This window comes from Python bivittatus, unplaced genomic scaffold (assembly GCF_059951505.1).
Source record: "Python bivittatus isolate LINGU-HERP-01145 unplaced genomic scaffold, Pbiv_v1 ctg000410_np1212, whole genome shotgun sequence".
Taxonomy (NCBI): domain Eukaryota; kingdom Metazoa; phylum Chordata; class Lepidosauria; order Squamata; family Pythonidae; genus Python; species Python bivittatus.
Window position 1 is genome coordinate 14,393,722 of NW_028277067.1, and position 19,164 is coordinate 14,412,885.

Here is a 19,164-nt window from a genome sequence, read left to right on the forward strand (position 1 = left end):
CCGATGCCATGGTAACAAGCGCTCTTGTATGATTGGTTCTTTTCCTCTTTGCCCCCTCCTATGCGCCTGCGGTTCGTTCACTCCTTCCGGGGAAGGAGGGGGTGAGTGAAAAGAACTCTTAACCATCGAGAGAGAATGAAAGGTAAATTGGTGACTCTTTTATGTGCGCGTGCGTCCCGACTAGCGGACCTGAAGGGAAGCATTTCCTGTGGCTGGAAAACAAGAGAACTTCAGAAGCCGGATGTCTGCTTCGGGTACGGGGATGGGGGGGAGTGGAAATGTGAGGGGGAGAGGATTCAAAGCTTGGGAGCGGCATTTACTGAGGCGGTGGAGGGAGGGGGGTGAAAGAAGATCCGAGTTCGAGCCACAAATAACCTTCCTGCTTCTGCTCCATCGTCTCATTCAACAAAGCCAAAACAACATCTCTCTTTTTCCTCTTTCATGGCTTTGGTTTTAATAAATTAAATTTGAGAGTAAAATCAGAGCAAAGGCTCATCTGTCCCAGAAATAACACTTGTTCCTCAGTTTCTTAATTTACGGGACTCATTGTAACAAGATATCGGTGACAGCTAATAATCCGATTGATTTTTAAAAAGGAGATAGATCTATGGGCGGTCTTACCAACAACTGAAAGGTGTGGCAACTAGCTAGTGCCTTACAGAAGAACTGTTCGTGGGAGCAGTAGGGTGGAAGAATAAGGGGGATAGTTGTTGCCTTTATCCTTTCTTGAGGGCTTCCTATAAGCATCTGTTAGCTGCTGTGGGAATTAAATGTTGGGACTAAATCAACTTTGCCTAGAGCCCTCCATATGTTTTGAACATGATGAGTGAGGATTATGGGAACTGATCAATGTGTTGGGGTCCTGGCTATGGAAATTAGATAATGTTAGGTATGGAGAATGAGATCCTCCAGATACTGTGAAAGTGTAACTCCCAGCATCCCTCATCTTAGGCTAGGTGAGCTAGTTCTGCTGGGAGTTATAGTAGAGCAACATTTAGAGTCACATCGTTGGGTTGCAGGAATCTTTACTTTGAACTAGTAGGGGATGTGATGCCCATTGTACTCCACCTTGTCTCTTCCATAAGCTCTATCTCCCTTAGATATGCTTCCATGGCACTTCTCGTTTCTCAGTCTCCTACTGTTCTTTTTCTTTCGCTTGTCTTACGTAAATAGTCTCCCTTGTCCAGAGATGATGTTAGTTCTGTATTTTGTACAGCATTTAGTCCTCCTGTGATACTGAATAAATACTAAGAAGTCATTTATTTCAACTTCGGCTTTTGTCTTTAATATTTGCCTCACTACTCTTCTATGTTCTCACCCCATTATGGTAGCTGAAGGAGATGGTGGTACCAACGCTGGACATGCCTGCTCAACCCATGGGGATGGTTGCTGATGTTGTGTTCGTTATTGAGGGCACTGCCAATCTTGGACCTTACTTTGAGTCTTTGCGCAAGCATTATCTCCTTCCTGCCATTGAGTGAGTGTTCACACAATCTCAAGGTGTCATTTGCCTCCCTTGATTTTGTCAGTGGAGGACACAGGAAGAAAACAATGCTAGAAAAATGTGATTAGCTGCTATTGTGCTTTGTACATGCAGCTTGTATGCTGATTTTAAGAAGCCTAACAATATGTATTTACAATTTATAGAAACTCTTCTGATGGATGATCTAGTAGGTAGTGGGTGGAATAAATATCAGTGTGCTTCAGACTGGCATGGTGGATAACTGACAGAAGGATTCTAATCATACAGTTAAGATTATGTATGTATGTATGTCAGTAAAATTTTGACTAGCCAATCAGTCAAAACTTATCAGAAAACATTTACAGTCATATATCAAAATGGTAAAGCTTATTCCTAAGAAAGCATACATAAAATTCTAAACAGCTGAAATCCAACATCTAGTTTGATCATGTTTATGATGTTTATGATGTTATGGTTTTAACATTTTATATATTTTAGTTTCTACTGTGGACATTTTATTTAAATATTTGTGTTGCTTGTAATTAGTAAACTGCTGAGAGTTTCATAATTATAGTATATTATATACTTTATAATTATATAATAAATAAGTATATAGCTATAGAACAGAGATAGGTAGTCTTCAGGCTTGCTAAATCTGCTTTCTTTTTAGTAGAACAATTAGGTGCATCAACCAGAGCGCAGCAAAAAATACTGACTTAGGAGAGTGGGTATATACTAAAAATCAAGGAACAGAATACCCTAATTATGTGCTCGGTTCAAGAATTTGTGATTAATAACAGAACTAAACACATGTCTGTTAATAAAGGGAAATTTTAATTCAGTCCAGACTCCTCCCCTAAGTATTTTTTTGAGCAACCCATTTGCATCTCTGTGTGGTTATTTTGATGGTATTGCTAGAAAAGCTTTGTCAACCTACTGCAAATTCAGAGATCTGTTGATATCTGCCATTCTACTTTTGAATATGGAGTAAACACTATAATTAAAGAAGTGGAACCTTCTGAAAAGAGAAAAAAGCATACATTTCTAGTCTTGCACAATATTACAGTTTATTTGAAAATATATGAGATCTATTTCTGTGTAGGAACATGTTGGAAAAAAGTTGGTAGGAGTAAAATACAGGGCCTAATTTTTTTTTCCTGGTTGAAGAAATAACTTCAAGTGTACATAATGAATACATTTCTAGATTCCAAATAGTGGAATTTCAGGGCGTACAGAAGATAAATTGAGAAAGAAATAGAGGAATAGAGAAATAGAAATAGAAGAAATTGAGGAAGGCATAATATCTCTTTATTTGCCTCAGGTAAGAAAATGTCTTAGGTTAGCACTAAGAGAGTATTTGCAGTTTATTCTTAGCTCTACCAAACTGGCAGGTGATAAAACATGGTAAATAATTGAACCAGAATACCAGTCATGAAAAGCAGTTCAGTGATTCTATTGTCTGTATCTTGAACAAGAATAGCAAACAAACAAGTGCTGGTTTTTACCTATAAAGCCCTGCATGGTATACAGCCTGGTTACTTGAGGGATTGCCTGTCTCCTATAACATCTGCCCAGCTGATTTGATCCTGCAGGGTGGTGCACTCCAGGTTCTTTAGATTAAGCAGTGTCATTTCTCAGGACCCCAGAAGGGTGCCTTCTCTGTAGCAGTGCCTGCCCTCTGGAACAGAGATCTGAATCTTCCCCCTGAGATCCAGATGGCCCCCCCACTGCTGTTTAGAAGAGGTGTGAAGATCTGGATCTTCACCCAGGCCTTTGGTGAAGGAGAGTGAGACCATGCACTTCATCATGCTTGCTATCTTTTATCTTTATGTTTTATTGATTTTATTGTAATTTTTTGTTTGTTGTGAGCTGCCCAGAGTCATTGAGAGTTGGGCAGCATGCAAGTTTAATAAATTATTATTATTTTTGGTTGCACAGTCAGTCAGATGTTTAGACTGGATTTGGCATTTTTATCCACCTATCGAGTCCTTCCCAAGGACCTGGGATAGGCAGATGTTGTTTGATGGTATTAAAGCTATCGTATTATGATTATGATGATTTTATATTATTATTTTCACTCAATTTCTGATGCCATATCTATTGAAGATAACTCTTCTCTCCTTTTGTTGTCTAAGGGATTCTTCTTTTCATTTTCAGGTATTTTAATGGTGGTCCTCCAGCTGAAACAGACTTTGGAGGAGATGTGAGTGTGTGACTACTTTTGAGGTTGTAAATACACAGCATTGAGTAGATAGGGAGGTCTCCCCTCTTGGAATATGCTGTCTGCTAAGCAGAGGGTTGGGTCTGAAAGCCTAGATAGCCTCTTCCAGTTCTATGAGACAGGAAAATGCATTGCTTGGAAAAATAGATAGGGGGAAGCAAGGGCTTGAGAATAGCCAGTGCCATTTTGGCATTCAGTAGGCCTGTGCAACTGTGAATTCATTCTCCAAAAAGTGCTTCAAAGCATGTGGGAGTGCAAACGTAGTAACCATGTGTAACACCTTACCAACAGATGCTATATTTGCATTTCTGCACACTCTGATGCACCTTTTGGAGATGAAAGCAATGAACAGCCAAATCTGTAGTCTTGCCATATTTGGTAATGCCATCATTGCTTTAACTTTCTGTTTCAACCATAACCACCAACTTTCGCTTTTATGAAGACAAAGTATCTGCACCCAATCTGAGTGGCAGGAATTTGAGTCTCACACATCTAAAGAGCAACAGATTGCATGTATTCTCTAAAAGAAGCCAAAATCCTTAATATTAGAATTTAAGCTAGGCAGAAGTCCATATTCTTGTTCATGTGAATCATAGTGTTGAAAATATCTCTCCTCAGAAGCCACTGTCTAACCAGCCTCTACTTTCCAACCTATTCTGCAGTATGGTGGTACCCAGTACAGCCTGGTGGTGTTCAATACAGTAGACTGTGCTCCTGAATCATACGTACAGTGCCATGCGCCAACGAGTAGTGCATATGAGTTTGTCACATGGCTTGACAGCATTCAGTGAGTATAGGAATTTGTGTTAATGCTGCTTCTTCATTAGAATATATATGTCCGAGTGTAAATGTGGGGTCTTGTTGAGATGAGGAAAAAATCTCAGCATGTTAGTACAACAAATGTTTAGTCAGTGCTGTGCCATAAGATTATCTTCCTCTCATTATGGCATGTTTTAGCCTATGATCTATGATAAGTAGTATCTTTGGCTAGACAACTGAACAGGATGAGTTTAGGAATTCATCCAGATGTGTCAGTCTAAGAAGAAATGGAAATGAAGACTTATTTGTTTTAAAAAACGTAAAGCTGAATAATAGCAAGTGAATCAGAAGCCAGGACTCCTGACTTCTCATAAAATACATGAAGGATAAAGCAGGTGGTAAAACTCATTGTACCACCAATGAAGTCTAAAACATCTTCTCTACCTGGTGCCTTCTAGGATTTTTGAAATTTAAATCTCATAATTCACAGCCATGCTGACTGAGAGTAATGGAAGTTGAAGTCCAGCTCATTTGGGAGACACCAGTTGAAGGATATAACTATGGAGTAGTTTGATGGTGGAACCCAAACATAATAAGTATCATATCAAGTTCCAAGTTTAAATTCAGACATCTCATATTAAAATATTTTGAGTAGCAGGCCCAGGAAGGGAAAATGGTGTCTGAAGCCTTTGCGATTCATTGATATTTGAAATAAATTGTAGTAAACTAGATGGATCAAGAGAGCCAGTTGGTCTAGTGGTTAAAGCACCAGGCTAGAAACTGGTGAGAGACAGTGAGTTCTAGTCCCACCTTAGCCACAAAGCCAGCTGGGTGATTTTGGGCTGGTCACTCTCTCAGCCCTAGGAAGCAGTCAGTGGCAAACCATCTCCAAAAGTCTTGCCAAGAAAACTGCAGGGACTAGTCCAGGCAGTTGCCAGGAGTCAAAAACCGGATCAAATGTTGGACATAGCATATAGCAGCCTTGTTTATGCCAGAACTCTGTCCAGAGCATGAAAATAGTTTTGTTCGGATTATTGTAATTTGGCTTACATATGCAAAAGGAGAATGAAACTTGTGGGCTCATGTCTGATCAAAGGCTGAAAAACAAGCCAGGATATAAAATAATTAATCATGGTTTCCTGATTTGGATACAGCGATGAACTATACTGGTGGTTTTAGAGAGCCTTTTGGTTTGTTTGTTCATCACACAAAGGGGCTGAGCTAAATTGAATAAGGCTTTCATCTCCAGCATTGGCTTTTGTATCCTTTTTGTCTACCCAGGTTTGTGGGTGGTGGCGGTGAGAGCTGCAGCCTCATCTCGGAAGGTCTCAGTACCGCTCTACAACTCTTTGATGACTTCAAGAAGATGAGAGAGCAAATGTAAGTGATAATAGGAGTGGGTGGGTGATGATGGAACAAAGGGCAGAAAGTGTACAAGTACATTCAGTGAATGTGCTTGAGAACACCCATCTGTTTTTAATATTAGCGCAAATAATCATGACTCATCTTGAGACTGATTTTGTGTATGTGTGATTTTTATGCATCTGGAATTGTTTTGCAGTACCAGAAATTAGATGAAACAAAAGGTGGTTTTTATTTTATTTTTTTCATGGTGTCTTTCATAGCCATTTGAAAGACACACTTCATGCAGTGTCTAGAAAAGAGAGGTTATGGGACAAGAATTGTCTTTCTGTCTACGCCAGCTACGGGGGCCTTCCTTGTACAAATTTGTTTTAATTTTAGAGCAAGGTTACATGCTTCCCATTTCCTCAAGGGGCTTATAGTTTCAGGGGCAGATCCACTAAAATGCAGTTTCCTTTTTGAGGTCAGAAGCCCTAATATTTGCAATATCTGATCAATTGTAAAGCACTGGAAAAGTGAAAGTAGATTGATATAAGTAGTTGACACAGCTCTTGAAGTCGTGTTTATCTCTTGATAATAGAAGTTAGATTGCCACCACCACTCAACATATTTGTGCAGGTTTTTGAAGCTGTGTTATCCATTTTAGGTAATTCTGTGTAAATTTCCAGTATGCGCTGGCTGCGTCTGTCCATTGCAACTGCTTTTTCTTTGTGCTGAAACAATCATGATACAGGAAATCTATGATCCAGTGTATCAGCATTTTTTTTTTAAAAAAAGTTAAAGCAGCTTATTCAGCTATCAGTTTGATCAGAGACTTGTGGGAGAGAATATTACATTTTCCACACCACTTTCAGTATGTGAATATCCCCCTGGCAAAGCTGCTGTTTGAGAATATTACATTTTCCACACCACTTTCCAGTGTGTAAATAACCCCCTGGCAAAGCTGCTGTTTGAGCCATGAAGCAGGAAAATCCAACTTGTGAGGAGTGTTAAAACATGAAAAACCTCCCAGTTTGCAGATGAAATGTCCATTTCATTCACAATCACACTAAAGAAATAGTATGCTTGGTTTGTTAAATCCCTCAGTCATATGGAGTATTTCTTCAGGCAAGATAGTCCCATCCACAAACATCAAAATAGGGGGCAGATTCATAACAATGTTGCACATGTGTCAAAAGTCTACTTTGTATCAAAGCAGCCTGCTTGAATGTGTAATTCCACAGATTTCAATAATTATAACTCTTCTTGTGCTCTCTCCCAAACAGAGGCCCCACACATAAAGTCTGCATCCTTATTTGCAACTCCCCGCCATATCTGCTTCCGGCTGTGGAGAGTACCACATATTCAGGCTATACCACAGAAAATCTGGTGCAAAAGATTGGTGAGGTGAGTAGAAAGTATTCTACAGCGATTTCCCCAGAGCCTGGGTTAGGATATGGTAAAGCTGTTGACCATTCCTCTATCCGAGTCTTCTCAAATATCTACAAATTGTGGCCTGCAGGACTATGGAAATCTCAGCAAGGAATAAGAAGAGCAATATTCTTTATGTGGAAGGAGTAATGTGCTGGGATGTCACGGTTGGTGGGCAAGGAGTAGCTAAAGCCAAACCCTAATGTAACCAGGGATACTTTTCTCTTCCAAGCATCAGGCTGTAAGAAAGAGACGAATATCTCTTAGCAGATGCCTGAACTGATCTCTTACAGGAGGCTTCTGAAATTAAGGACTCTGGATTGTCCACCTTTGATGGGCTCAGCAGCTTAGGTGTTCTCCTTTTGTCTCTTAATAAGGAATCTAGTATTCACAGGAAGGGAACTTAATGAAATGTTGCTAAGATAATATTTCCTCAGTTAAGAGGTTACTTCTAGTATTGATACAAATCAGCTTAATCTGCACAGCTTCTAGATTTTATTTTTCCTCTTTGGTTACGAAAACTTTTCATTTGTAAACTGGATCACTTGCATTTTCCATGGTGAACATTTCCTTAAGCAAGAAATACTTTATGGTCTTGACCAAATTTTTAATTTATGGTTAAAACCAAGTCCAGTTCTTCTCTTACAGACCTGAGTTAAATATTATCTCATCAGATGACAATAAAATCTTCTTTATCTGATACAGCTTCCAACATTATTCAGTAAGATGCTTAAAATGTCCAGAACTTTGTAATTAAAAATGACAAACACTATGTGAGAAAAGATTTGAGATAACCTTGTCAAATTTTTATGAGAAACTAAGACTAAGGAGGAAGACTAAAGGAAGTTAATATGAAGGAGTGGACTGCTAGATGTTTTCTTCAGCCTGTCTAACCTGGGCACACTTCAAGTGTGTGGATTTCAAATTCCACAGTTGTCAGCCATGGCCCTGCTGGTTGGGTGTGCGAGACTGTGAGAACTAGGCACAGGAGGAGGAGGAGGAGTTCAGGGAGTGGGAGAAACAGCACAACCCAGCGTGGGGGCCATAGAAAGGAAACATTTCACCTTAATCAGTTTGCTACAAGTCTGCTTGGAAACTTATTTCTTTCAAGATTATGTTTTTGTCCTGACTAGCCTTTCCAAAATTTGTGTGATTCTTGCTGCTTGAATTTGCTAGCCACATGGGACTTGGCACTGGAGAATTCTGAGATTTGTTCCACACATCTGGGAGCTATCCAGGTTGGGGAAGGAAGAGGTTTCTGTACTGTACATGTAACCTGTCTTTCTACCAGTGTTGCACTCAAGATGGCATATATGGGCTTCCCTGGCAGTCAGCAATCTAGGAATTGAACAGACCCCTATTAGCTTAACTTTAACAAAGGTGTTGCAGCAGCATCCTCAAACACTGTTTCCAGTTGTGGGTCATTTGGCAACATGGTGAAGACTATTTGTAACTAGAAGCAATGTGCACAGTTTGGGAATGAGAATCTGCAGAAGTTTCTCTTCAGTCTCCACCTTGAAACTGAATAGGAAAGAGGTGTAGGAGGTCTCCTCTCTCCTTATCCATTCTGCTTTTCTTCCCCAGCGGGGGATTCACTTTTCTATTATCTCCCCACGGAAACTGCCAGCTCTGCGCATTCTTTTTGAGAAGGCTGTGACAGGGACCATGTTGGAGACCCAGCTGAAAGACTATAGCCAGGACCCCCGGCATATGATCCTCATCCGTGGTATGGTACTTCCAGGTAAAAGCTGATCTTGGGAATGTGGATGGGACTAGAATATATCATACGGATTGTTATAAGATGGCCAGTTTAACCTGGATAAGAATGAAAAGAGGAATACAAGATGTTTAGCGTCCCACAAAAGGCAAGGTAGAGAGGAGAGAGCATTGTGAGAGTTTCCATTTTGTCCTTGGACTCGCCTGGTTCTTTCCATGTTATCACTTGGGAGTCATTGAAACAAGAAAGCTTATTAAAAGTGTTGATTATCAGGCTCATTAGGTTCATCTTGTAGTGATGTGATTGGATTCAGCCTTGTCATATTAGATCAGATCTATCAAAATTAATGGATCTTATGAATCACAGCTAACATAACTCCAATTGATTTCATTGTACCTGCTCTTCTTTCTCCTCATTGAAGCTAGTGGGGCAAGAGATATGGGGAGCGCTCTCTGTCATCATCCATGCTGCTTTTTTCCTCAGCAAGGGATTCACTTTTCTGTTATCTCCCCATGGAAGCCCAACTTTGTTTTCCAAAGGGATCATATCTTCAAAGTCAAGAACAGGGTTTTTGTTTTGTGTTTTTACAATAATGCAGAAACTCAAGGGGGAAAAAAGGGATGACATTCATTTTAGATTTCGGTTCCCCGGGAATCTCTGGTTTTGCTTCTATTAAAAGTCCACATTTCCAGCTTTTATTGCACCCTGTTTCACTATGCAAAATGCCAAGCAAGAAATCCTAGAAGAGAGCGTAACAGCTATTTCCAGAAGTTGGGTTTCAGTGCATTGCTGTTTCTGATTCACCATTGCTAGAACAAACAGAAGTAGATTTTGATGGGAGAGTGATCAGGCTATGCAAATGTGCTTGAATTTATACAAGCCACTGAATCCAGATGTCATTGTGAAAGTGCCCATAGCACTCCAACTAGGGGAAGTAGTAGCTATAGTATTTATTTACTTAAAATTCAGAAATTGCCTCTAATACTTTTACTTAGTTCATTTATATACCCATTTTTTCCCAATTAAAAAAAAATCAGGATACACCATTTTAAAAAATTATTTATTAAACTTTAAAAGCATGACAAGTAACATTTCTTAACAAAAAACATGCACAAAGGGAATCCCAAGGTACTAACCAAGACCAGCCTTAGTTTCAGTTAACTGGGTGGATCTTATACCCTGGGACAACTTCATTTTCTTCATTTTAAGTTATTTTTACTTACTTTGAAGTATACCCCACCTTTTTACTAATAATAAGAATCTTTTTGCTCTCAGTAGATAGTGTTTCTTGGCCAGCAGCGGCACGGATGTTTGTATTTCTGTATGTATATGAATGAGCAAGATAAAGTTGGCGGGAGGGAATTGCCCCTCCTGAGGATGAATAATATCTCTTGCAAATCCTGTATATTATTCATTGTGTGCATTTAACGTCAGCCTCTCTTTTCTGTTTGCAGTAGGAGGAGCAGGAGCAACCAACAACAACCTGCAGCCCAAACAAACTGTATCTCAGCCTCCCCCAGTGCCCCCCCAGCTCCCTCCAGCACCACCACAAGTCTTGCCACCAGTTTCTCAGCCGTATCAGGTACATCCTTTGCCCCCAGGTGGCAACTGGGTTGGGACCTTACCTTTTAAAACTCATCCTGACTACTCCTCTCTGGTTTAGGTTACACAACCCACGACTCTCACTGCAGCCCAGGCAGCTGCTCAGTCTGCTGTGGAAGCCGCCAAGAATCAAAAGGCCAGTCTAGGCACCCGCTGTGAGTCGTTGTGTTTCTCCCAGGATTGGGGCTGCAAGAAATCCTTCAAGGATTAGACTTGAAGGTGGGGAGGGTATGAGAACAGAGGACAGATAAGTACCAGATTATGGATGGTGGGTTCTACAGCCATGTTGTTTTTTCTTTCTTCTATATAGTCCCTTCCTTGAATACCATGCCACCAGCTTTCAGTCAAGCTCCCACGCAGACACTTTCAACAGGCTCTGTTCCAGCTCTGACTCAAAAGCTCCCTGCCTCATCTCAGTCTAGTCTGGTCTCCACAGTAACTACAGGCTCTGGCCTGCTGGTTCAGCCACCTGTGCAAGCTCCCCCACAGTCTGGTGCATCAGCCATGGTACATATGGGCCCTGGTAGTTTTGGTGGTGGGAGGCAGACGTTCACACAAATCTTACCACTTTTTTCATCTAGATGTGACTGGCTTGTCATGTGACGTTTGTGCATCTCTCCTTCTCCTTCCGCTGCCCCACTCTTTTATCTCTTCCCAGCCTAGTGGTGTGCCTCCCAACAGTATGAATGTGACTCAGCCGGCACAGGCACAAATTGGAGCATCCCAGCAATCTATCCCAAACAAAGTGATGGCATGGAGTGGGGTGCTGGAATGGCAGGAGGTGAGAGCTGAATTATGGACAGAAAGGGAGAAAGATTCATAGGAACTCCTTATCCTGATACGTTTTGACCATCTGTCCCATCCTTTTTCCCCAGAAGCCGAAGCCAACTTCTGTGGATTCCAATACCAAGCTCACACGTTCCCTGCCTTGCCAGGTGTATGTCAATCAAGGAGAGAACTTGTGAGTGCCTCTGGGTCACTTAAGAGAAAAAAGAGACATTGTCAATTATTTTGAGAGCAGGAAGGTGAAATCAAAACTGGTGTTCTGGTACTGGTAGAAACAAGCTGAATCTTGGAGGATTTGAGAGTGGAGGAACATAGAAAAACATACCAGCCGTGCTATGAATAGGAAGTTATCAATTCTAATACATCACCATCCTTGTCTAATTGGGTGGTGGGTAGTTTTCTTTCAGCCACAGGCTACCTTTCCAATTTATTTGGCCTTTTGTGAATGCAGAATCTGAATGCCACCAGAGTGAGTGGAATTAACTCTCGAAAGTTGAGAGTTGTTGGAGCAAGTTCCTTTCTTTTTTGAAAAACTAGAAGTCATTGACTAGCCTGGAGTAGGACCTTTGTGGTGGTTATAACTGTGGGACATCCTAATTCATCCTCCCCAGAAGACCCCACTGGCTATGTCTCAGATTAAAGCATGGTGTGAAGCCTTTCCCACCCTGGGTCTTTAAGCCAGTGTTTCTCAACCTTGGCAACTTTAAGATGTCTGGACTTCAACTCCCAGAATTCCCAAGCCAGCCATGCTCTTCCCTGCTTTAGTTTTTAATTACTTCCAAATGTGTGCCAATTATTTTTATAGCTGTACATAGGTTTGAGTGTTTTAATAGGCAGTAATTAAAGCAGATTAAACAAGTGAGACATGTCACAAAATGTTGCAGTATTCAATATCCTCAGTATTTCAATCAACAGTCATGTCCTTCTCCATGATATTCTGTCCAATTTCCTCATTTACCTGAGTCTCTTTTCACTATGACACAATCAGCATTCCTCAGCCCTTGAGCGCATTCAGTCCTTTCTGCGCTATTTGTTCTCTCTAGGGAACAAAGTTTTTTTATTCATCTGCAGACTTTAGGACTTTCTCTTTGCATGATGCTGTTTTGGAAACATCCTTCCTGACCCTGCTTATATTCTCCCAAGGCAGCCCAGAGCAGTGCACAGAAGAAAAACAATAAAACTATCTTCCATAAATATTTGTTAATAAAACAAACCAATAAAAGTGAAGCATGCAGCAGCTGTTAAGAGCAATATGTTAATACAATATATGGTGTACACTAACATTTGGAGAATTGTGTTCTCTGTTATTTATGTGTGTAAGATGATAGAATGATTTTAAGCAGAGACGGGTAAGAAATGCACAGCTGACTCTCCTCTCCTCACTGTGTTCTAGGAAGGCTGAGCAGTGGCCCCAGAAGCTCATTATGCAGTTAATTCCCCAACAACTCTTGGTAAGTGAAATGCATGTGATTGCTGGAGACAAAGTGTGATCTAATGTTAAACAGGGATGGGAAACATTTTGCAAAGTAAATGGCACGCAGATACTACCAGAATCTTTTGAGGGCTGCCAAGGTAGATGTGGCAGTACTGGGTAGAACTTGGATCCATGCCAACTTATCTGCAGGGATCAATATGGGGGCAAGGTCTAAATTCACCCACTTTCTCTTCCCGTCTCTATTAATCTGCCCTGCAGGGTTTGCTGGATGAAGTTAAAACCTTAACCTCTGCATAGCAGTCTTGATTCTAGTGGCTCTTTTTTCATTATTAGGAGCAGCAAAGAAACAGTGATATTGATCTCAGCTGTTCAGATGACATGAGGGGCTCTAGGGCAAAGGGGCCGGTCCTTAAGATTTATGGAAATTCAGGGGTTGGTATACTGAGTCTGTGCCTGGAAAATCTGATTTGTACTAGCCTTTATTGGTGTTGCTATTCTTGTTGCTGCAGTGAACTTAGCTGTACTGTGGGTATTGAAACAGCCTTGCCATGCTGAATAATTTTTAAGAAATAGTGAAAGGTGGGCTGCTTCTGCTGTACTGAAAATATCAGGAAGTTATAGGGTTATTCATAATTTACATGGAGTTTTTATGAGCATGACAGATATCACACTGCAGGTAGCAGACACGCTTCTCTACTGGAAATCTTAGTCTTCTATATTAACACGTGAAGAAAAAAGAAAGGTATACTGTTAAGTTAATGGAGGTGTCTGAAACGTTTTCCCTGGCTGTGGTCAGCTGCAACTAATCTCTTTTCCCTGTAGGAAAATGGTGTGACTTTGAAATCTCTTATATTATTATGTATAATAAGTTCTTATATTTTTAAATCTGTAGAATTTGTATTATAGGATAGTTCTTGTCCCTTCAGCTTTGGTTTTATCATCACTGGGTTTCCCAGAAATTTCCCTTGATTGAAATTACGTATCTGTGGCAAAGTAGGATGGCTTGGAATATACACAGATTTAGTTCCACCTGGATTAACCCATTCCTTCTTTGTAGACAACTCTGGGTCACCTGTTCCGCAACTCACGCATGGTGCAGTTCCATTTCACCAATAAGGACTTGGAGTCACTCAAGGGGCTCTATCGCATCATGGGCAACGGATTTGTAAGACTCTGCATATTGCATAGGATGTGGGTGTGGTCAAGGAGGTTCAGCTAAGTTGGAGAAGTAGAATCTCCCAGTTGAGGGTTGGTCATGATGGACAAGCTAAGGCAGTCTGTTTTCTTACCTTTGGAAACCTATCTGATCAGTAAACTGGTCCAACAGTCAAAGTTTGACAGAGCCAAAAGAGAGTCAGTTTGGCTTAGTGGTTAAGGCACCAGGCTAGAAACAGGAGACTGTGAGTTCTAGTCCTGCTTTAGGCACGAAAGCCGGCTGGGTGACTTTGGGCCAGTCACTCTCTCTCAGCCCAACTCACCTCACAGGCTTGTTGTTGGGAAAATAGGAGGAGGAAAGGAGTATTAGGTATGTTTGCCACCTTGAGTTATTTATAAAAATAATAAAGGCAGGATAAAAAATCTAAAAAAAAAAGTATAAGATATGTACAGCTGTATATGCTGGTACTCCAGTACAGTAATTTTTTAATATTACTGTCCCTTTTTATGGTGGCCATAGAAAGTGGATTTTGATGGAAAATGTCTTAGCTTGTTGGGGAGGTCACTTGCCCGGGGTGGTATAAATCCCAGAATTGTGGCTGGTAAATCATGGCCTTATGGACATATTGATGGGGCCTTAATCTCTCAATATTATTAAAATTGCTGGAAGAGATCCTTCTTTGATGGTAGTGATGAAGAACATCTAGAAAGTGGGATGGTTAATTAGTGAGGACCTTCTCAGTTTCTGATGTCCTTGTTGTGGAGCTCCCTGATTTTGGAGATGCATCAGTAGTTCAGTTTTATAAATTGCATTAGGAACACCTAATTAACTGTGCTCTTCAGTTTTTCCTGATGCATTTGATGTTGACCAATGTAGAAGGTTTTTCTCTCTTCTTGACTTTCATATTTTATTCTAATATTAAGTGACTATGATCCCTGAGAGAAGAGCAGTATACAAATGTAAATAACAAGGGGACAAAGGTTTCAGCTTGGAGGGAGGACATTTCTCAGAGTTCCCCCTCCACCCTCCATGACCACTGCTTTAGCAGATGCACTTTTCTTGTCATATGAGCAGGCTGGCTGTGTCCACTTCCCTCACACAACACCTTGTGAGGTGCGAGTGTTGATGCTGCTCTACTCCTCCAAGAAGAAAATTTTCATGGGGCTCATTCCTTATGACCAGAGTGGTTTTGTCAATGGGATCCGCCAAGTCATCACTAACCACAAGCAAGTTCAGCAGCAAAAGGTCAGTGCTGACCCTCTTGGTCTTGCTCTTTCCCCTCAATTGTGTTTTCAAGCTTTTCAGCAGACTGTGAGTTGGTTGAAATCTTGAGCTATCTCAAGTGTGTTCCCTAAATACCCCCTGTTTCCCAAAATTGTAGGCCTCCTTGTACTTTTAGTTGGCATATTTTGTGTCTAATTTGTTTGCAAACTGGAGGATAAGACCCATTGATGTTCAGCCATTCTGTATCAAATTCCTGCCTTGGAATTGTTTGTTATGATGAAAAAAACAGGAGAGAATGTTTATAAATGAAAAATTACATCTGAGTGTATTGTAAATAGCCCCAAATCTCACTTAATGCATTTCTTATAGTATTTTTTGGCTTGCTAATAAACTGGAGCTATGCAGTGGACCATTTCTAAGCACAACTGCACCCTTAGCTTTAATTCCTGAACCAACGTTTTTGCATTTTGTTGTACATTTGTGCATCTGTATGGGAGAATGTTCTTCAAAATATTTTGGACTCCATAAACATTTAACACTGGAATTGTAATGCTAAGGAACGCCTACAAAGCCACAGTTGGCTCTAGGAAGACTGTAATGTATTTCTTCTTCATCTCGCTTTATAGCAGATGGGGAGTTCTCAACCCCTGGGGTCCACACCCAACACACAGCCCTTCCTGGCAAAGCAGCCTGGCGCTTTGCCAGTCACACCAGGAGTCCAGCAGCAGGTAAGACGTTAGACATACCAAACTTTGCCTTAGTTGTTTTTGGGCAGCAGCCACCCAAGGCAGAAGAGAGCTACCTATCTCTTGGCAGCATGTCTGGGCTTAGCATTGCACTGCCTGTCTCCCTGCCTCACTGGCCAACCCCCTTGTTGGATTTGCCCCTCCCTTTATCTTTTTACAGATGGGTGGGCAACAGGTGAGCCCCGGTATGCCTCAGGTGGGGATCATGGAAGAACGGCAGCAGGGTTTGGTGAGTCCCTTGTGGAGGTAGGAGCTGCTGAATTTGTTCAAAGTGGATTCATCCCATCCTGGAATCATTATTTTCATGCAGCTCCACTTACTTGGCCCCATAGGATGGTATCTTAGACCTGGAAGGAAGAGGGAGGCTAGGCAGATTTATCTCTGTGTTAATTCAACAGTCTGATTTCATAACTGAGTGGTACGCAAGTTAAGACCTCAGGGCCTTGCACATAGCCGCCATTGCCCTGCCAAATCTTGCCAGCAAATTGTAAATTTAAGATGACAGATGGAAAGGATGTTGTTAAAAACACGGGGATGTTATTTAACTGTATTGAACGCATTAAATGTACTTTTCACTACACTGAAATTAGCAAGGCGGCCTTCAGCATGACAAGTCCCACACCACCCTGTCCTAAGAGAAAGCAGCATTTAGGTTGGAGTCACCCAACACTTGCCTGGCTTTTCATATACCAGCCTTCATTCTTTTCTGCAGTTAAGTGATGAAGAAGAACATGAATATGTTCCTATTATGGTTCATTTCCCCCCCGAATATTCTTTTGGCTTAAAAGGACTTTCCCTCATCTAGCTTGTCTTCATGCAGAGTCTCTTCATATCTTTGTGTCATTTGGTCGCTGCAGAAATCCTGCAGCTGCACACCACATAATGAGAGCAGCGAGTTCCTGTCAAGAAGGTCGCACTCTTTTTGAGAGCAGCTCCATGTTTTATTGATGGCTGTCTGCAATGCCTTTGCAAAGGTCTCTAGATTTATGGGAAAGATGTGAATTGCTGCATACTTTCTTGCGAGCCAGGAAATATTTCTTTTCCTCTTCCTAGTTGCAGCTCCGAGTGCAGCAATCGCAGCCAGCTGCCCCCCCCACCAGCCAACCTCCACAAGCACAGGGTCCCCCCCCGGCTGGGCCACAGGCCACCCAGGGAGGTGCCATGCTTAGGCCCCAAAACCCAGGAGCCAACCCTCAGCTCCGAAGCCTTCTCCTGAGCCAACAGCCGGTGAGTGCTATTTTTTCCTCCCCACCAAGGCCTCCCCCGTTCTTTTCTTCTGCTTCTTTTTAAAGTTAAAGGGGATGTTTGCTGAAAGGTTAGAGAAGAACACCTCTTGAAACGGCTTCATCCAGCACCACAGCTCCTTTGCTTCTAAGAGCAAAGGAAAGTGGCTGCATTGCTTAGCGTAGCTTTGCTGCTTATCTCTGGCACTTGTAATAGCCAGAAAAGGGTTATATGCTTCCTCCTCTCTGTCATATACAGCCCCAAGCTGGAGTCCCTCAATCCCAGCAGCCCCTTCACCACCTCCAGCAAGGGTCTTCAGGAATGATACCACACCAGCCCATGGGGCAGACTCTTGGGCATCAGCCTCCTGGGCAGCAGCAGCTCCAGCTCCCTGGACAGCCTCTCATGCACCAAGCTCCTGGGCAGCAGTGGCCAGCCCAGATGGCACCGCGCCCACAATTGCAAGGTATGGCGCGCTTGGTCTGGGTTGAAAGCAAAATCTGTTCCTCCCACCCCAGAAACAGCTGTGTCTGAGAGCTGGGGAAGGATTTTTGCTTTAAGGGAGAGGATCTATTTCTTTTATCAAGGTACATTAATCTGCAGAGGTGGGGGAAATAGGTTTGGGGGGAGCATATGTCATTACCTAGCTGTGCAGGTTTTTAACTGTAGAACATGGGCAACGGATGTGAAATACAGTAACATATAGTAAAGTAAGAGCTGTGATGGTGCCATCTCCTGATGCCCTGGCTACCTTAAATGGGATCCATTGATTAATGGAAACAATATCTTAGCTATTTCTGGGGATGGAAGGGAAATGAAGGCATAAACCTTCTAAAGGGCTTCCATTCTAAGGCAAGCATTTCCTGGAAATGCCGCAGGGGCTGTGAAATTAAGCAGGGGGCCATAGCTAATCCTGTAATCAGAGAGTCTTCACTGCAGTTCTAAAGCCTCTCTGTGTTGTACCTTCTCCCCCAGGTCAAATGCTAATGAATGCTGGACCCCGGGGGCCTGTTTCTCAGCCAGGCCTGCAGCAGGTTCCTGCCCCCAGCATCATGGAGGATGACATCCTCAGGGACCTCATCTGAGGACAGAGGAGGGCCCTGCTCCAGTGTCAGCCAGGGCTGAAATCATCTCTGTATACTGGGAAAATGCTTCCTTTCCTGAGAATACTCTTCCTTTCTCATTTGTAATATTTTTTGTTCCCCCTGTTAAGAAATATTATACTCTTGCAATTGTGAATTGGTCTTTCCTGAGGTTAATTCTGCTCCTCACTCCACTACTGCAATTTTAGGAATGTCACCCAGTTCTGCTGTGCTGTAGTCCATACTAAGAGCTCGGTCCAGCCCCCCAAGTTCCCCTGTGGGCTTTCACTGAATTTTGATATGGGGAGACAATTGAATGAGGAGAAAGGGAAATTAAAAGTGATCCTCCTGTGAGGTATGTTGTGAAGCTCTGGCCCAGGATCCCAGATCTCAAATAAGGAGCTTATATTTAGTGATCAAAAAGCTTTCAAAGGAGAAGGAGCCATTTTAAGAGTTGGACTTTCTTGGTGGACAAGGAGAAAAAAGGCTGGGGGGTGGGGTGTCTTTTCCTCAACTGCAGCTCCCATCCTCCCCAGCTGTTGGAAGTTCAGAAGCTTGGAACTCTGATTCAAATGTCTCATCCCTTCCTTATATTCCCCACCGCAATCTTTCTTCCATTTCACAGCTGCCCAAACTGAAGCAGCCTGTCTACATTGTATTCAATTTAGTTTTCCAAGTGCATCGTGGGTTGGCTTTGCTTTCTGAAACACAGGTTTCCTTAGTGCAGAAGTATAGATCTAAGAGCAGGATGCTACAATTCTCTTTAGAGCTTACACTGTTCTCGGAAACTGAGACAGGATAAGATTGTAATCAGGGTGGGTTCTTGTAATATATGTTCCTGTTAGAAGAAGGAAACAGGGATAGAGTGAGCATGAAAGGACTGGGATGCAAAATTTCAGGGTTCCATTGAGTAAAGCACCCCTGGAAGTATATGCACTGCTGTTGGCCTATGATGGCATTTATTAGTGGCCCTTCTTT

At 42.0% G+C, this 19,164-nt stretch overlaps 1 protein-coding gene across 5 annotated transcripts; it reads left to right on the forward strand.

Annotated features, from left to right (window-relative positions):
* Positions 1 to 77: 77 nt before the first annotated feature.
* On the forward strand, positions 78 to 19,120 carry MED25 (mediator complex subunit 25). Of its 5 annotated transcripts, none has more exons than XM_088143541.1 (20): positions 78 to 142; positions 1,332 to 1,477; positions 3,620 to 3,665; positions 4,346 to 4,470; positions 5,724 to 5,822; positions 7,070 to 7,190; positions 8,799 to 8,955; positions 10,386 to 10,513; positions 10,595 to 10,688; positions 10,844 to 11,040; positions 11,192 to 11,314; positions 11,409 to 11,494; positions 12,713 to 12,770; positions 13,812 to 13,919; positions 14,985 to 15,155; positions 15,761 to 15,862; positions 16,041 to 16,109; positions 16,934 to 17,107; positions 17,363 to 17,570; positions 18,080 to 19,119. In XM_088143541.1, the coding sequence occupies exons 2-20, from the start codon at positions 1,341 to 1,343 to the stop codon at positions 18,187 to 18,189; spliced, it is 2,313 nt and encodes a 770-aa protein (XP_087999667.1). In that variant the 5' UTR covers positions 78 to 142; positions 1,332 to 1,340; the 3' UTR covers positions 18,190 to 19,119. The 5 variants fall into 5 exon arrangements, with proteins under 5 accessions (XP_087999667.1, XP_007429824.2, XP_007429822.2 ...); XM_007429762.3 differs by having other exon boundaries at positions 115 to 254; positions 15,764 to 15,862; positions 18,080 to 19,120; XM_007429760.3 differs by having other exon boundaries at positions 115 to 254; positions 18,080 to 19,118.
* The last annotated feature ends 44 nt before the right edge of the window (positions 19,121 to 19,164 follow it).

What these genes read in the sequence shown, in the direction of transcription:
- MED25 (XM_007429760.3), top strand. Translation starts at nt 162, where the DNA reads ATGTGCGCGTGCGTCCCGACTAGCGGACCTGAAGGGAAGCATTTCCTG. An exon ending in TATCTCCTTCCTGCCATTGA is followed by an intron (nt 1,478 to 3,619) that starts GTGAGTGTTCAC and finishes TTTCATTTTCAG; the next exon opens with GTATTTTAATGGTGGTCCTC. An exon ending in TGGTGCAAAAGATTGGTGAG is followed by an intron (nt 7,191 to 8,798) that starts GTGAGTAGAAAG and finishes TTTCTTCCCCAG; the next exon opens with CGGGGGATTCACTTTTCTAT.